We start from the raw sequence: 18,209 nt of genomic DNA, 5'->3' as shown, positions 1-18,209 counted from the left end.
GCACTAAGTTTGTGTGTCAGGCAATGACATGAATATCACCCGCCTGTCAGAGTGCTTTTAGCCCCAAAATCTTCACTTATAGTTAAAAAAAGCCACTGGTTTCTCCAAACAGCAATGCAGTAAATGTTAATGTTTTTGGACGAGCAATATCAAAAATTGACAACAGAGGGGCTGAATTGTACACAATACTTCCCACAGGCCTGAAATACCATTCTATTGCTGCAAAGGGCTTTCTGGGGTACATAGTGAAGCCTCCACCTATAAAAAAAACAACAGTAAACCCAGAGCCAAATTTAAAATTGTGTTCCCTAAACCTCTCTGGTGCTCGTATTCCTCCACCATTCACATCTCCCTGGCACTCACACCCTTCCCCCCCCCACCACTCGCACCCCCTATCACCCAACTGCTAGTCCCTCCTGCCACCAATGTTCCAGTGAGATCACTTCCACTGGGGACTGGGTGGGTAGGAGATTCAAACTGCTGCCAAAATCTCCCACCCAGTCCCCAGTGGAGATGTGGCTAGTAAGCAGCATTCTGCCCCCCAATATTTGGTGTCCTAGGCCCCGGCCTGTGTGGCCTGCCCAATCCAGGCCTGAGTAAATTTAGCTTTCTGAGCTATAACAGGAGCTCTCTCTCACACGCTTGGTGTACTCATTCACAGATTCCCTACCCCCCTACATCCATGAGGCTTTTTTCTTCCCTCTGTGTCCTTTCTTCTTCTACCGAAGCCTCCCTTGCCTCCCGGCGTACCCTCTTCCATTGAGTGGCGTCCACAAACACCTACGCCTGACTCTCACCTCTTTTTAGCCCAGGGGAAACCATCTGACACCCCTGGGAACATAGCAATTCCCCAATTTTCTGCATGTCATGTCTAACCTGGGCGAGGAACACTTCCTCCCAGCCCAACCTCTGACAGACCCAGGTCAACAGCTAGGGCTATTACAGAACAAAGGAAAGGGCTTGTCCACTACATTCATTCATTCAGTGGAATTGTTTGCTCTGCTTTAGCTAAATTATCTTACCTAATTGCCTACTTCAACCTTTATTGGGCTTTTGAGACAGCAACTGGACAATTGTATACAATGGAAGAGATATAGAATTGTTGATGTTGGCATCAGCATTGTTAGATAATTGCTTTGATTCTAACAACTGGACATGTATACAGCCCTCATACTGAATGGTTAATAAGGAATTAGGTCTTGATCTATATCATTGATCCCTAACCAGTGGCTCATGAGTGACATATTGCTCGCCAGTCCCTTTGATGTTACTCTGGTCGCTAATCAGATACTCATTTCTAAATTCCTTGCTTTGAGGCAAATCTTGGAGGCACAAATAAACAAGTTTATTTTCAAATGTGGCTCTTGGGTACAAAAGGTTGGGACTTTGTTTAGTAATTGTGTCCTGTGGCTATAGACACATAGGGCATATAATCAATTGGGCTATACATGACTAAATTACCCAATCTGATGCAGCCTATTAGAAGTGAGCTACTATAGACACAGATTGCAGTGGTTGGCTATAAGAATGGGCAGGGTTGGAGTGTCAGGAGGGGCACCTCTGTGACATCCTCTGCGAAGTTTCAAGATGGCTACTGAAATAGACTTGGCTACTGACCATCCCCTTAGCAAACAAGTAAATGCCACTTGCAGTGTAACTCAGGTAGGTGACACTTCCATACAGCAGCCCTACCAGCACAATTCCCACCCACCACTTGGCCAGTAAAAATTATGCTTTTTAAAGGTGTTGTTCACCATTAAATTAACATTTAGCATGTGGGTCTGCAATTTCAGCAATCTGGTTGCTAGGATCCAAATTACCCTAACAACCATGCATTGATTTGAAAAAGAGACTGGACTGAATTATTAATGAAAAGTAGCAATTACAATACGTTTGTAGCCTTAAGGTGGCCATAGAAGAACATAAAACATTTTCGTACGATATTCGGCGTGTATGGTGGGAAAAGAGCCGACCGATATCAGCAGAAGACTTTGATATCAGTCGGCTCCTCAATCGGGCTGGATGGAAAATTTTGATTGGGTGCCTTTGAAGGCACCCAAACATCGGCCATTGTTAGTGCTGAATCGTCAGATACAGGTAGAATTCTATTGTTTTTCCCCGTATATCTGACGGTTCAGCCTGACACGTGTATTGAAACAAACAATCTTTCTTGGAAAGTTCTTTTCCGAGAAAGATCACAATTGTTATGTCTATGGCCACATTTACAGAGCATTTCTTTATTAGATGTGTCAGTGACCCCCATTTGAAAGCTAGAAAGAGTCAGAACAAGGCAAATAGTTCAGAACTATAAAAAAAGACTAAAATGAAGACCAGATAAAAAGTTGCTCAGAATTATCCATTCTATAACATACGCAAAGTTAGCTTAAGGTTGAACTACCTCTGTAATAGAGAAGAAACATAAATATATAGGGAGACCAGCATTTTATTTCCAGAAAAGTTGGCAACCCTATCTGCCAGTGGCTAAGAATGTACACATCGTTTAGATTGAGCTTTAAGTTACCCTTAGTACCACAACTAACACCCACTGGTGTAAAACTCTTATTCTGGGCATCATTTTCCTGATCTCAGTTAGTATTGAGTCATTCAGATTGTAAGCTCTAAAAGTAACTGTGCTTTTTCACAGTCAATGTTCCTTCTAAGCTGCACACTCATGCACATACAAACACACACACACACACACACACACACTCATGCACATACACACCCACACATACACACAACATATGATACCAATAAATTCCAGCAAGCACAGAAAAATCTGTATGCACACTAATAATTAAGCACTTGCTTAAGGTGGTGGCTCAAGGGGAAATTTAGTCGCCTGCAATAAATCTTCACTACTGCGGGCGACTAATCTCCACGATTAACTAATCTTTCCAAAGTCACCCAAAGTTTTTTTGTGAGGCAACTTTAGAAAACCGAAGCGACACTTATGCCAGCCCACCAGCGATTCCCATTCTTGCCGGCGGGAAGGTATTTCTGGGAGATTAGTCGCCTATAGTAGCAAAGATTTATCACAGGCAACTAAATCTCCCTATGACTGGGGGCAGCTGGGAAACTGCCAATATGTCTAGCCTCATGTCAGATTTCAAAATTGAATATAAAAAAATCTGTTTGCTCTTTAGGAAAATGGATTTCAGTGCAGAATTTTGCTGGAGCAGCACTATTAACTGATGCGTTTTGAAAAAAACATGTTTTCCCATGACAGTATCCCTTTAAGTTACCATTTAAGACTAGTACCACAACTAACACCCTCTGGTGTAAAACTCCTATTCTGGGCATCATCTTCCTGATCTCAGTTAGTTTTTTCACAGTCAATGTTCCTTCTAAGCTGCACACTCATGCACATTCGCACACACACTCACACACACAACATATGATGCCAATAATTCCAGCAAGCACAGAGAAATCTATATGCACACTAATATTTAAGCACTTGCTTAAGGTGGTGTCACACGGGGGGGGGGGAGATTCAGTCGCCTGCAATAAATCTTCACTGCTGTGGGCGACTAATCTCCCTGAATAACTAATCTTTCCAAAGTCGCCCAAAGTTTCTTTGTGAGGCAACTTCAGAAAACCAAAGCAACCCTTATGCCATCCCACTGGCGATTCACATTCTTGCCGGGGCGGGAAGGTATTTCTGGGAAAATTGTCGCCTGCAGTAGCGAAGATTTATCGCAGGCAACTAAATCTCCCTGTGTCACCAACATTAAAAAGCTGTTGCCCACAGAGTTGCTGAATAGTGCATGCAGATGTGCATAGCCCTAAAAGAAATAAATAATTCCATAAAGCCAATACTGGTATGGGACCTGTTATCCAGAATGCTCAGGACCTGGGGTAAATCTCACTGTAATTTGGATCTCCATACTTTGTCTACTTTTTTAACGTCTCATTTAAACATTAAATAAACCCAATAGGATTGTTTTGCCTCCAACAGGGATTCATTATATTTTATCTGGGACTTGGGATCAAGTACAAGGTACTGTTTTATAATTACAGAAAAAATGAAGTATGTTTATACATTTTGAATTATTTGAATTAATCAGAGTGTATGAGAAATTAGCCTTCTCATAACTGAGAGCTTTCTGGATAGCAGGTTTCCAGATAATGGATGCCATACCTGTACTGTTATAAAAAATAAATTCCCAAAAGTGATTTTAAGAGAAACTGAACGTTAAATAGGTTTAAAATGTTTGTTTACCCCAGAAAATCATTAAACAACAAATTGATAATCATTTCCAAGCCATTATTTTATGCCGATCTATACTTAATGTTTGAAGCAACTCCATCTTTCTGAATTTGCCATTATTAAAGCGAGCAAATGAATAATAATGTCGAAAAATCAACTTTAAATTGTCCGGAGCACAGCCACCACAGATAAGGTTCTTGTGACTCTGACATTGTAATAATGACACCAAAATACTTTCTAATCCACCATTTTTATTTTCCTCCACTTTTGTCACCCCCCCCCATAAGAAGTGCACTGTCCCTCTTAGGCGCTGCAGCACAATTGGGCACTATTCCTTCTGTGTTTCCTGGGCATCCAACAACATTCCCATGGATCCCCAGCCCAGAAAAGGAGAAGAAATAATTAAGGACTGGATCCATCACTTGGAGTGTAATGCTAACCAGCTGCCACAGACCACATAAACCATTTACTTTAAACTGCCGCTTGATGTTTCGCTTGATGTTTCGGAGCCAGTGAATGAATTGTATTGCCCTCATTACATAACCAACAAACATTCCCAGGCATAAAAGAACTTCAGGTCATGGAGTTGTTTAGTTCAGCATTCCTCAGGCTCAGGAGTGGGAGCCACCACAGTGCCCCGTCCCTCCCTGCACACGGGACAACAAGGGACATCAACAAGGGACATGGTGGAAAGTTAATATGTTCTATGTTTGTGATCAACAAGTGGGGAAAGTTGCAAGCACGGTGAAAGGGAGTCATTACCAATACACTAGTGCTGGACCAGAAATCCCTGAAATCAATGTAAGACAAAATCCAACTGTGTCACCTTGTGTAGTGATTTACTTGGAGAGTTTCCAGTAATGCAGTTACTTATGGTGGCTGAGCATTGATAGAAGCCACCCTGCCCATCCCCCCTCTACCCATCATAAAACTCACCGACACAAGGAACTCTAGGGTGCCCACATAGTCCCTCTCAGTCTTTAGCAGCTCGTTCAGAACACAGACCCTCAGACGCAGATGCCTCTCCAGCTCCTTCCCATGTTCTCCTCCTTTACTCTCCTCTGTCATTTCTGAGCGTTCTGGGCACTGGGGCAGCGCAATCTGGGTGCAAAACTTATCCAATTGCGTTACTCCAAAACCTACAGGATCCTTGCCTGCTCCTTGTAAACCATGCCTAGGTTTAAAACAAATCTCCAAAGAATACAAGTTTTCCTCTATAGATTTTTTTAAGTTTTCTTATTTAAAAGAAAAAAGTAGAAGTTGTCCTACAGCAAAGCCTGTGTATTTCCAGGGGTCTGAGAGCTCAGGAAATTTGGGCATTAATCAAAAGAGTGTATCCATGTGACTCCAGCCCCTGCATCCTTAAACCAGCCTCTTTCCCCCATCACCCACCCCCAACAGTGCTATCCCCTCCTTCATCCCCTCCAGTGAATGTCAGGAAAAAGGAAAGAAAGCCTGTGTTAGGGACACATTGCGTGCCAGGGCTGCTGCCACAATCACACAATTACAGCTGCTGCTGCTGCTCTTGCTCAAGACTAACAGGGGGACAGGGGTGTCTGGACAAAGACAGAAACTTTCACAGACTGTAAACAAACCTGTTGCTGAACTTTATTTGCTTTTCACTAGCTCTTATCAAACTACCACTCCCAGGATCCTCATTTAGCAGCCAACCCCCATGACAATCAGTGCATCCCTGCAAATCTAATTTAACCAAACACAGGAAGGGAAAGTCATTCCAATCATATTTAGCAGGGCAACGCTGCTCATGTCTTTTAAATCATAGAACTTGCCAAAATACTAGCAGATGTCAGGAGGAAAGCATCACCCTCTGAGATTCCAACATAGTGGGGTGTTTCCCTGTTTCACATTTAGCAGAAAATATTCTATGAGAAACCACATTGGCTTTCATTTTATTCTCTGTCACTCTGCACCACATCTCCTTAGAATGGAGGGCACTGTGTTGGTGTGGCCTATTTGCACCTACATGTATCGGATCCGTTATCCGGAAACCTGTTATCCTGAAAGCTCAGAATTACAGAAAGGCCGCCGCCGCCCTAAGACTCCATTTTATCCAAATAATCAAAATCTGTTTCTCTCTGTAATAATAAAACAGTAGCTTGTACTTGATCCAAACTTAGATAATGATTCCTTATCAGAGGCAAAACCAGCCTATTGGATTTATTTAATGTTTATACGATTTGCTAGTAGACTTAAGGTATGAAGATCCAAATTATGTATTTTCCGTTATCCAGAAAACCACAGGTCCCGAGCATTCTGAAGAACATTTCAGATTCCTGTATTAGAACCTTTGTCCTGCTTTGGGACTGCTGATTTTGGCTTAAGCCACTACCAGACAGTGCTGGTAAAAATCAGCGGCTCACTAAATATTTGAGTTCAGATTAACTAAGCAAACAACACCAAGATTTTTTTTAAAAAGAAACGCTGCCTCTTGCAAGGGTGGGGTTGCCACCTTTTCTTCAAATAAATACCGGCCTTCCTATATTTTTATGCATTTCCCCTATCAATAACATTGGGATCAAGCTTCATTTTTTACCGGCCAGGCCGGTTAAATACCTGCCAGGTGGCAACCCTATGCAAGGGGCTTCTGGGAATAGTAGTTTAAATACAGTTGGACAACAACATGTTGGAAATAGCTAGATTTTATTTTGCCAGAAACATAATGGTGAAGTCTTATAAGTATAGCCCATGGCCCACCCCTGCAGTGGCAGATATACCACCTTCCCTGCCTGCAGTCACTTCACGTCCCATTTCTTCAGATTGCAAACATGCTGCCTGCGGTATGTGCATAGATGGCAGCCGAGGATCATTCAGGAACATTTAGGGTAGAACTGCACAATCGGTTTTACCTGCGCTAGCATCCGTGCCGACGCACTGAGATGAATCGCAGGCGTCAAGTTGGATCTAACGTAATAGAAATGCTGGACATTGTCGCTACGTGCATCCGACACGACTGTCAGATGTGAACGATGCATGTTGCGTCTTCATCCGACAGTCGTGTCATGTCTGATGCATGCAGCGACAACGTCGCATCCAACATGACACCGGCGATTCATCTCCGTGCATCAGAACGGATCCTATCGCAGGTAAAAGCACTCGTGTAGTTCTACCCTTACTTCTCCATTTGAAAGCACCAGAGTCTGCCATAGCTTCCATGCTTCTAAATCAAGTGACAGCTGAAGGTGGGGTAGGTGTTTTTGACCTGAGAGCATTACAATAGCCAAAATGGCAGTTGCTACAAAAATATTTTTTCCTATGCTAGACACCTGGAATGTTTTTTCAGTACCTTTTGGGTGGACCATTTCAAAATATGAATAACAGACCCATTGGGGCAAATTCACTAAAGGGCGAATTTTCACCAGCGAACACTCCGACACACTTCACTGCACTTTAGGCCAATGGTAAATTCACTAAAATGTGAAGTTGTGTCTCAGCAGCCGGACACTGGCGCAGTCTCGCTAGCGTGAATTTGTCAGTGCAAGCATTTCATAGCGATCTTTCACTAGTGTTCAATTCTGGCGAGTGAAACTTCGTTAGTGCTCTTACGCTAAGGTCAATTTGAATAGAGCGGGTACATATAGGTCGTATAGACTTCTTTATTAGAGACGATGCAAATGCTTGAAGTGGCCGCTTATTATTACACATGTCCAAGGAAGCAAAATAAAGATTAAAGAGATCTCTAATGCCCTAGACATGAGCCCAACCTAAAACAAATGTGGCATGCAACCCAAAAATCTTTAATAATTAGGACTTTTGAAGGCAATCCTGCTTTTATGAGTTTCCGGCATCCAGGATATGATATCAGTTCACCTGGTCTAAGGTGGTGAAGGAAACTGGCAAAAGAGGTTCTGTAAAATTCCCACTTTAGTGAATTTGCAGAGTAATGAACATTCGCCTGAGCGAAAATTCGTCTGGCGAATTGTCGTCTACCCCTGTTAGTAAATTGGCAATGTCCATGCGGATGAGATTTCTGGCGAATTGACGCTAGCGATGGCCACTTCGCCCTTTAATAAATCTGCCCCATAGGGTGTTTGACTACTACTATGTACTGCTTGAGCAGAGCAGCTTTAAGGACAGATGGAGAATTTTACCACCCTTGCCATTGCCCGCATTGTAAATCACCATGGGTACATTATTCAAAAGATTTGTGTCCACCTACAGAAATTTGTAGCATCTGGAGTGTCCTTTCTCATGACCCCCACAAGGACTCGCCTGTTGAGACTGCTGTTTATCCCCTGTGACAGTTATAAGGTCTGGGTAGCCTTTCATGCCAGGTCATATTGTTTCCTTTGAAGAGAGTTTTTCAGGATAAACAGAAAAACAGATGCCCTTAAGTATTGGATGCACCAAAGGATTCCTTTGTTATGGGATTGACTCTATAGCTCAATGTATGATGTAACATGATCTCAATAAATAATGCACTGACTAGTGCTGGTCTTCTGCTGGCCGGCCAGTGTATCGATTCCTCAGAAATGCCCTGGTAACTGATACTGAAATGGTTAACTAAGGAACTACTAGCAATGAATAGCTCTTGATACAACTGCCATTCTCTTCTTTGATCTAAAGCTTTTATGAGGCTAAATCAGTTTTACTTTCTCTGTACTGTGTGAAAAGGGATCATATTTAAAGGAGAACTAAACCCTATGTTACAAAAAAAGGCTCCCACACAGGCCAACCTCTCCAAATGCTGCATCCAATATATAAAAAAGACCCCTGTTTCACTTACTTTTGCAATGGCCTTTTTTTGTAAAAATGATTTTAGTTCTCCTTTAAATTGAATTCTTTCTGTGCAGCCCTATAAGCTCTATTTTTTGGAAGGGTCCCTGATTTTTCATGTGATTTAGTAAGTTTCTCATTCACAGGAAGATACTGGCTACGCAAGAATGGCGTAACTACCATAGAGCAGACAACCAAGGCCACGGGGGGGGGGACTTGAGGAAAGGAGGTCTGGACAGGACCAGTCTGCTGTACAGTTCCACTGTAATTCTTCTTACTTTTTCCTTAATCTTGCTCTGGTATAGAGTGAGCATCCATGCACATGTTGGGGGAGAAACATCAAGCAGGAATGTGGGGGTGCAAACCACAAAATGTTTTTGGCGGGGGGCCTGGCAAAGGCATTTCACACACAGGGGGGATTCTCAGCCCACTGCTGCCCTTAGGCGGTTTCCATGCTACCACGGCACTAAAGCTGGCCATAGATGCAAAGATCCGATCGTACGAATCATCCTACGATCGGACTTTCCCATCTCCCGACCCGCCACTAACCTTTCGGATCAAAGTCTTACCAGTCAGATTAGTTAAAGAACAGATCAGTCGATGTTCTGCCCCTGACAGCAATCGTACGATATCTATGTCCAACCAAAGCTAGTGACAGTCTCCCACTGAAAATCGTACGATCGGCAATACACGCAGAGATATTATCAGCAGCCGACAGAAATTTTCTAACCTGTCCGATCGACCAAACGACCGATCTCCGCCGGACAACAAAATGTCCGGACTCTCCACACACGGTCCGAAAATTGTACGAATCCTCGATTCGTACGATCAGATCTTTGCATCTATGGGCAGCTTAATGCAGAGAGCTCAATTGTGCTTTGTCAACCGTGGTTAAATATGTGCTACTGTCACCAACATATCTCCCGAAATGGTCTTCCCACCAATCAAGTAAATTGCCAGTGCGAAAACATATGCTACGCTTCGTTTTCTGAAGTTGCTCAAAGTTTGCTTGTGACAGTTTCCCAAGTTACCTCGTAAAAAACAAAGTACAGGTAAGGGATCTGGTATCCGGAAACCGATTATCCAGAGAGCTCTGAATTATGGAAAGGCCATCTCTCATAGACTCCCTTTTACCCAAATAATCCAGATTTTTAATAATGATTTCTTTTTTCTCTGTAATAATAAAACAGTATCCAGTAATTGATCCCAACTAAAATAAAATGGAAGCAAATCCAGCATATTGGGTTTAATGTTTAGATGATTTTCTAGTAAACTTTAGGTACGAAGATCCAAATTATGAAAGGATATATTATATTATTATTATTATATTATAAAGTAAATCATTGGTGGGAAAGCATTTTTGGGAGCTTTGTCAGCTGCCAAAGAGCACATTTACCCACGGACAACAAACTTCCCCTTCTGAAGTAAATAATTGCCCTAGCCCTACAGCTGGCAGGATTAGAGTGTGCCTCCCAAAAGCAATAAGCCTTCAATACTTTGGGGCAAATTTACTAAAGAGCTAAGTGCATTTTTTTTTGCGAAAATTTGCCAAAATGACAAGTTGCAGGGACATCTCCAATTTACTAAAAGGCAAACAAGACGATTTGCTAGCAAAAAAGATCAGCTCTAGGGTCCCGTGGGTATTGGGTCGGCCTTCCCATCACTATACTTCAGCGTTCATTTGGAGGGACAAAATTTTGCATTTTGATAAATACACATATGCGCTACAAAATAACTTCTGACATAGTTGCATAAAGTATGGCGGAAGCTTCCGAGGCAAAAATTCGCAGTTAAGTAGATTTGCTCCTTTGTGTCTAAAAGAGGCATTTAGTAAATGATTTATGCCTGCCAAAAATTGGCCTGGGTTATGTATATATATATATATATCTATATATATAGATATATATATATATATATATATATATAGAGAGAGAGAGAGAGAGACAGCCAACTGTACTTCACAGTCTCCCGAACTGATTGGATCAATGTGATACAACGTGTCTTGCTGATGATTATCATAACTAGGCCAAATGTGCAAACTTTGACATGTACAATCAAAACAAATGCCAATGTAGAGAGAGGTCACGTCTCATTTATTAACAGCCCCCTGGGAGCCTAATAGAAATCTTTCATCTCTGATCATGATACACTTAATAAACCAAATATTGACACAAATCGCTGCTGAACATTGCAGAAAGGTCACTTTTTCAGGATGAGGTGAGATTTGCAGTCTGTGTGTTAAATTCTATATGGGAGTAGAATGACTATTTATTTACCCTCGGTCTCTGGGGGAATTGTTATTTTAACCTCTGCAGCCTCTTTTTCTATTTCTCTTTTAGGTTTTCAGGCCTTTGTTATCACACCTCAGCATTCCTTTCTGTGGCTGTTTCTTGATCCAGTGTCCTCTGTACATGTGTAGCTATAAACGTTGGGGAATGTGAATTACAGCCTTGTGTGTCTGCACTCTCAAGAACTCTTTGCTATTTTCATATAGTTATTTATACACTGTCATTGTCTCCTTCAGTGGCATCTGACTGTCAGTTCCCGCATAGACAAAAGTTGGGTGCGGGCGCAGATAGGGTTGCCACCTTTTCTGTAAAAAAAATACCGGCCTTCCTATATTTATCTTTTTTCCCTATTAATAACATTGGGATCAACCACCATTTTTACCGGCCAGGTGGCAACCCTAGGCGCAGAGCAACAGCAAAGAAGCGGATTCGCATCATCTGGCCCTAACCTTACAGGAACAGCATCCGGTCAGTGCAGACACAAGGTGGATTTTGGTGAGAAAATGCAATTTTTGTCTATGTGTGAACTGACAGGCAGATGCCTTTGGCAGATGTCAGGCCCTAGCATTAAAGTGTACTAAATATGAAGCTGAAGGAAGTAGATAGACATTATCTCAGCCGACATAAGATAACTCAGTGTGTGTGACACTAGCTTTATACAGGAACTTCTCTCAGGGGCATTTTTGTGATGTGTTGCATGTACATGCTTGTTGATAGAGTAAACCAGGGGTGTCCAAACTTTTTGCAACGAGGGCCAGATTTGGTGAGGTGAAAATGTGTGGGGGCCGACCACAAATATAAGTCATGCCTACCATTATTATAAGCCTCGCCCACCAATACTTTCTAGTTAAGGCCACTTTAATTCAAAACCATTTCGCTATTTCCATGTTTATTAACAACTTAGTTTAACAGCAATCAACAGGTCACATTAACACGAACACGGCACAATGGCAATTTCATTTATAAATACCCCCAGAATTCATAGCACAATGACACAATTGCAATTTCAGGTATAGCATATTTTTGCAATAGTTTCAAGCATCATCACATTTTGAACAATATGTCTACTTGGGGCTTAGGATGACCAACCTGCGGTCTGACAAAAAACAAATAGGACTTTTGACAGCCTTTGGCTGAGGGTTAGGCCAAGCCTTTTCTAGCTCTCCCCTGCAACACCTATATATATATACACAGTCACACACATAAAAACCATTTACAATTTATTTGAATTCCTATCCCTGCACATTTCTTTGCATCCTCATTCACCTCTTTATTTATCTGGATTGTTTGGGGGGGGGGGTGAATCACATGCTTCTAGCAGCTAACAAAAACATCTTCCCAGTTTCACCCCTGTATTTGAGGCTTCAAAGCAATTAATTTATGGCCCATGGGCAGCAGACAGGACATCTCCATCTTGCCCTGAGGCATAAGGAACCTGCCAGTGGAGCAAATAAAGAGCTATATGGTATCAGGGCTGACCAGAACAACCTAAGGGAGGTAGACATAGACTATAACATGCACATTATGGAACAATAATAAGGTATCCTGATGCACAAGCCACTATGTGATTGTACACACACAAATGATGAGAAAATGAGACAACAGGGAGATAGAATGCTATAGGAAAATGAACGATGGAGACAGGTTGTATTTAAAGCCTTCTAGCACTTTACAACAAAGGGTAGAGGAGCGCCTTAAAAGTGACAGGAGCGAATGAGAACCTTACTAATAATTACTATACAGTCATAAAGTGAATGGTTAAAGGTGCAATGTTGAAGTGTGATGTTAGTTTAGCTGATATACAACAGACAGGACACAAGGAGAAACAGAAAAAGTACATTGTGATTTAGTATGTCTGCGGACTGGCCTGGTTTATCATCGCGCCCCCTTCTCTATTTTAACCCCTACGGGCGAATAATTCGGCTTGACTGCTGCTGCCTTTCCCCACCCCATTCCATTCACTGCGAGCAATGCAGAGGAAGATGCGAAGACATTTGCATTATGTTCCTAAATTGAGCAATGGAACCAACGTCCGGTGATACATGAAGGAAGGTTTCCCATGATCCGTACCTTGCGTGCGAGCTCCAGTGCGCGCCCACATACTCGGACAGTGGGGACGCACACAGCACAGACATCGCTCTTTAACCATATTCCAGCGCTGGGAGAGTGAACGGACTGCTGTGATGTCAGGATCACGTGACTTGGAGGCAAGGGGTCTCGGCTAGGGTACTAGGTCGGAAAAGGGCGGAGCTGGTTGCCCAGGCCATGCCTGCTATCATATTCTAGTATTTTTTTGGAAATTGCTGAGGGGCCAATTAAAAATGGATTGCGGGCCGCAGTTTGGACACCCCTGGAGTAAACCAAGTAATGAAGCTAAATCCTGATCATTGCTGCCTCTTGTTTTGGTTTTATTAAGATGTGTATTAATGGGTGTGTTCTCATACAGATCCCATAGTAATCTGATACTGATACATGTGACATGATCTTTGTCTGTTAATGCAGAAGTGTTAATAAAGTTATGTCTTCTTGAAGCAAGAGAAGCATGGTGTCTGTGTGCAGTTTCTCCTCTGTATAAAAGAAAGCCGCAGGCTCACGTGAGATTCAGCTACCGGTTATCCCATCTCTTAAGCAGAATGGCAACAGGTTTCAAATATACAGATCCGTTTATCAGAAGAGTAATCAGCCCTGAGAGCTGCCTCCAACATTCTCTCACAGCTTGTAGATAAGGTATCTGAGGGGATTCTGGGAAATGTATTATAGAAACAGCTGGAGAACTACAGGTTGGAAGACACTGATCTAATGAGCAGTGTTGCCTATGTGAGATACTAATATTATTAGTTCATTATTATTATTATCCTTTATTAGCCATGTTACCTACTTTATTTACATACGGGAAAGGGACCTCCACGAGTGATTCGCGTTTCGCAAATTTTGCGGCCATCACTAACCTCATCCTCTTGAATCTTTGACACGTAGCCGTTAATCTTTATTGTAACTGTACTTTGCTTTGTATTTACTATTGTAATGACCCCCTACTTCTTCTATTTATTTATTGCTCTGCTGTACAGTGCTGCATAGTAGTGTTATTTAAATATATACATACATAATGTACATAAAAAAATATACATACAAATGTCCATAGAACCAACAAATTATTTATAACACACACTGACAAACTAGGATGAATTCCATCAAACCAATTAACCTGATTGCATGGTTTTGTAACCAGAGTACCTAGAAGAAACCCATAAATACAATCAATAGTGTGACTTAGTAGGGTGAGGCACCCAGTCCCTCCACCTTGGTTTTTACCCTCCAGTTCGCACTTGGCCCCTGCAAACAAGCAGTAGAATTAAAGCAGCCGAAGGGGCTAGGGAGGGGGGCTATTATATAGCAGACACAACAGGCAACCCATCTTGGAGTATGTGATATGGTAGAGATGCCACTTGGTGGGCACAACACACAATTTGAACAAGGAAAAAATATATGCAGTTTATTTCACATATATATCTTAATGCGATGATACTTTCCCAGAAAATTGCTGCTCAGTTTAAACACTATATAGTCCATCAGTAGGGCCACTCCATCTTTAGCTAATATTTATCCAATCTAATTAAATGTTGCTTTGGGATATCCTACTTGAAAGAAGATAGTAGCCTCCTAGACAGGGACCTAGGCGTGTGTGTGGGGGGAGGGAATCAGTACTGGCTCATTTGAATGTCTGATTGATCCCCAACTGTGTAATTTCCCCCCACCTCCTCCCACACTGATAACAGGATTACTTACCCCCTAATGGTCTTATAAACACCTTTATTTCCCCTTCTCAGCAGTAATTTGGTGAAAGAAAAGGAGGAGAGTTGTTGTGGACTGTTTGTGCGTATGTAGATATGTTTGTATACTCACATAGAGTTGTACACACAAAGGGAAGACAAATAAAAAAAAGTATAAATATACACATATTAAGTGCCACAAGGTAAGACACACAGTAGCAAGAAAGGCCCTGTTCCATAGAGCTTACAATCTAAGGGGTGTATAACATAAATGTACAAATAGGAAGTACACAAAGATTTGTGCATTGACTGGGCAGGTTCTAATGTTCCATGAGGTAGTATCTGAGTTAAAGGAGAACTAAACTCTAAAAATTAATATGGCTAAAAATGCCATATTTTATATAATGACCTTATTGCATGAGCCTAACGCTTCAGCTTCTCAATAGCAGCAATGATACAGGATTTCAAACTTGTCACAGGGGGTCACCATCTTGGAAAGTGTCTGTGACACTCACATGCTCAGTGGGCTCTGAGCAGCTGTTGAGAAGCTAAGCTTAGGGGTCGTCACTAATTATCCAGCAGAAAATAAATTTGGTCTGTAATATAAGATGATGCTACAGGGCTGATCATTAAATTTTGATGCTAACTGCACTGGTTTCTGTGCTGCCATGTTGTAATTATCTGTATTAATGACTAATCAGCCTTATATTGTAACATTTATATTCTATGTGTACTGTATATTGTGAGTGGGTCCCTAAGCTCAGTAAGTGACAGCAGCACAGAGCATGTGCAGTGAATCAGCAGAAAAGAAGATGGGGAGCTACTGGGGCATCTTTAGAGACACAGATCTTTACTGCTAAAGGGCTGTGGTTGCCTTGTGCTGGTACAGAAGCTCAAAACATAATGTTCGACATTTCAAGCCTACATCTTTATTTAAGCTTTAGTTCTCCTTGAAAGCGTGTTCCTTACAAAGGATTCAGGGATAGAATTCCAGAGGTAAGAAGCAGCAAAAAGGAAGGTTTAAGATAAGACATAGCAGTGGGCATGGATAGAATGAATAGAGAAGATGGCCAGGAACATACAGGGAGATAAGTGAGGAAATGTAGTGAGGAATAGCGGAGCAAAGGGATCTGAATGTTAGCAGAAGGATTTTGCATGTCATCCATTGCGTAACTGGCAGCCATAATCAAGATGTTACCAGAAGATGAACATGAGGATTTTAGCAGCAGAGTTTAAAATCAGTTACAGGAGAAAGAGGTGGGGGTCTGGGAGACCGGTTACCAGGCCTGGACTGGGAGTCAAAATAGGCCCTGTCATTCCAAGTACACAGAGGCCCAAACAACCCATTTACCAGCCCAAGCATCCCCCTACCAGCCCACTATATGGTAACTTTCTATGAAACCATACAGCAGCCCCTCTGGCATTTGCCAGAATCCACAGATTGCCAGTCCGGGCCTGCCGGTTACTAAGGGGTTACAGTAGTTAAAGTAGGATATAATAAAGGCATGGATAAGTGTTTAGCTGCTACATGTAAAAGAAAGAGGAATATCTTGCAGGACCAGATTTTTGAGAAGCCCACGAAGTCCCAGAACCAGCTGAGTAGAAATACAAATCCAGCCCTGGTATCTTGGCAATTTTATGGAGGAAAAAAGTGTCAGGTTTTGGTAGTGGCATTAAAGGACCAGTAACATTAAAATATTTTATTTAAAAATTAGTAAGTATACATCAAAAAAAAAACACCAAGACAAATTAAACTTTAAAATTGCAAAAAGTTTTTATTAAGAAATTATATAAATTTCTTCACCACTTCCGCTCCTCTTCAGAAAAGGCGACAGGCCGACCATCCATTGTGCGGCGCTGGATTGCTCCTCCCTGGCTATCGCCCATATTCTACTGACACCTTGTGAAGCGAGTGGCAGGAATACAGCAGGTCCTGTACATTCTGGATAACAGGTCCCATACCTGTACAAGAAAAACAAATGTAATAAATGACAGATATTATAGGCAAGAAATGTGAGTAAAAAGAAGATCTTGGTACAGAAAGCAAGTGATGGGCAGCAGGGTGCCTGTTGGGTGACAGTGAGTCAGATAGTGGTTATGGCAATCAAAGAACAGTCTTGCACAACTGGCGTCTGCAGGGCAGGAGGTTGCACAGTGGGTAAATTGATGAAAGTAAAATTCCTATGTAACAGGCACCACTGCCACCTGGCTTTAGTTAAAGAATGTACCTTGTATGTATCAACATCTGACTTAGGCTGCCTTTAATTGGAGGGCTATTGTCAGAGGAGGGACAGATGCCTTTAGAGTCCAATTATTCTTGATGGGGGCCCTATGGAAGGGGGTTTAATATATCATGCCTGTGGATCAAAGTTAGTTCATTTAGTCAGTAAAGTTGGTCTGCCAGTCATTCTCAAGCTTGCATTTGAGTAGCCCCTGGCTGACCTGAAAGTGTTCTGTTAAAGGGCTGGTTCACCTTTAAGTTCATTTTTAGTATGTTCTAGAATGGTCTTATTCTAAGCAACATTTCAATTGGCCTTAATTTTTTTTTATATATAGTTTTGAAATAATTGGCCTTCCGGCCGCCATCCTATTTTGTTGCGCCGGCGTCCAATTCGGCGCGCCTCGTTTTTGCGCACTGGGCTCGGCAGTGTCCATGGCCTACTTCTGGGCCGTGGCCCGGCGGTTGGGGACCCCTGGTCTAGTCGACCCCTCTCCTATTCATATTCCAGTTTCTTATTCAAATCAATGTATGGTTACTAGGGTCATTTGGAAAGTTTATGTTTGGATATGCTTCAGTTCTTTATCTGCCAATTCCCATGCATTAGCCAACATGTAAATTCAAAGCTGCCCAATTCCCAAACAAGCAATGCCTACAGTATATTGAACATGGGACATTCTGACAGCTGCTATCGCCCAGCGGAAAACATTGGCAGTCAAGAATACCCCTGTCTTTTGTCATAATAAAGTTACTGAGACAAGTATAAGGCTGAATTACTAACACTGATAGTAAATGATTCAAGTGCAGTTACTATAACAACTAATTAGCAATTAGTTTTGGTCAGTGCCACTGTCACATGATTTCACTTTGTCCCTGTGTTTCAAGGACCAGTAATGTCAAATTAAAAATTTGTTTGTATAGAACGAAAAAAAACCCACCAAGACATATGTAACTTTAAAATCGCAGTCTTTATTAAAAAATAAACTCCT

The 18,209-nt window shown here is 41.9% G+C and overlaps 1 protein-coding gene across 2 annotated transcripts in view; it reads right to left on the bottom strand.

The window, feature by feature from the left end:
- Nucleotides 1–5,931, bottom strand: part of LOC108719287 (phosphatidylinositol 3,4,5-trisphosphate-dependent Rac exchanger 2 protein) — a 176,723-nt gene extending 170,792 nt beyond the window's left edge. The window contains exon 1 of one of the 2 annotated variants that reach the window (XM_041566483.1): nt 5,147–5,931. In XM_041566483.1, the coding sequence (XP_041422417.1) occupies nt 5,147–5,278 (132 nt within the window). In that variant the 5' untranslated portion in view covers nt 5,279–5,931. The remainder of the gene's footprint in view (nt 1–5,146) is intronic. The other variant, XM_041566485.1, reaches the window with a different exon arrangement.
- Nucleotides 5,932–18,209: the final 12,278 nt, after the last annotated feature.

The sequence above is a fragment of the Xenopus laevis genome, chromosome 6L (genome assembly GCF_017654675.1).
Source record: "Xenopus laevis strain J_2021 chromosome 6L, Xenopus_laevis_v10.1, whole genome shotgun sequence".
In the NCBI taxonomy this organism is placed as follows: Eukaryota; Metazoa; Chordata; class Amphibia; order Anura; family Pipidae; genus Xenopus; species Xenopus laevis.
Note: the sequence above shows the minus strand (reverse complement) of the source record. Positions and strands in the feature narration are given on the sequence as shown.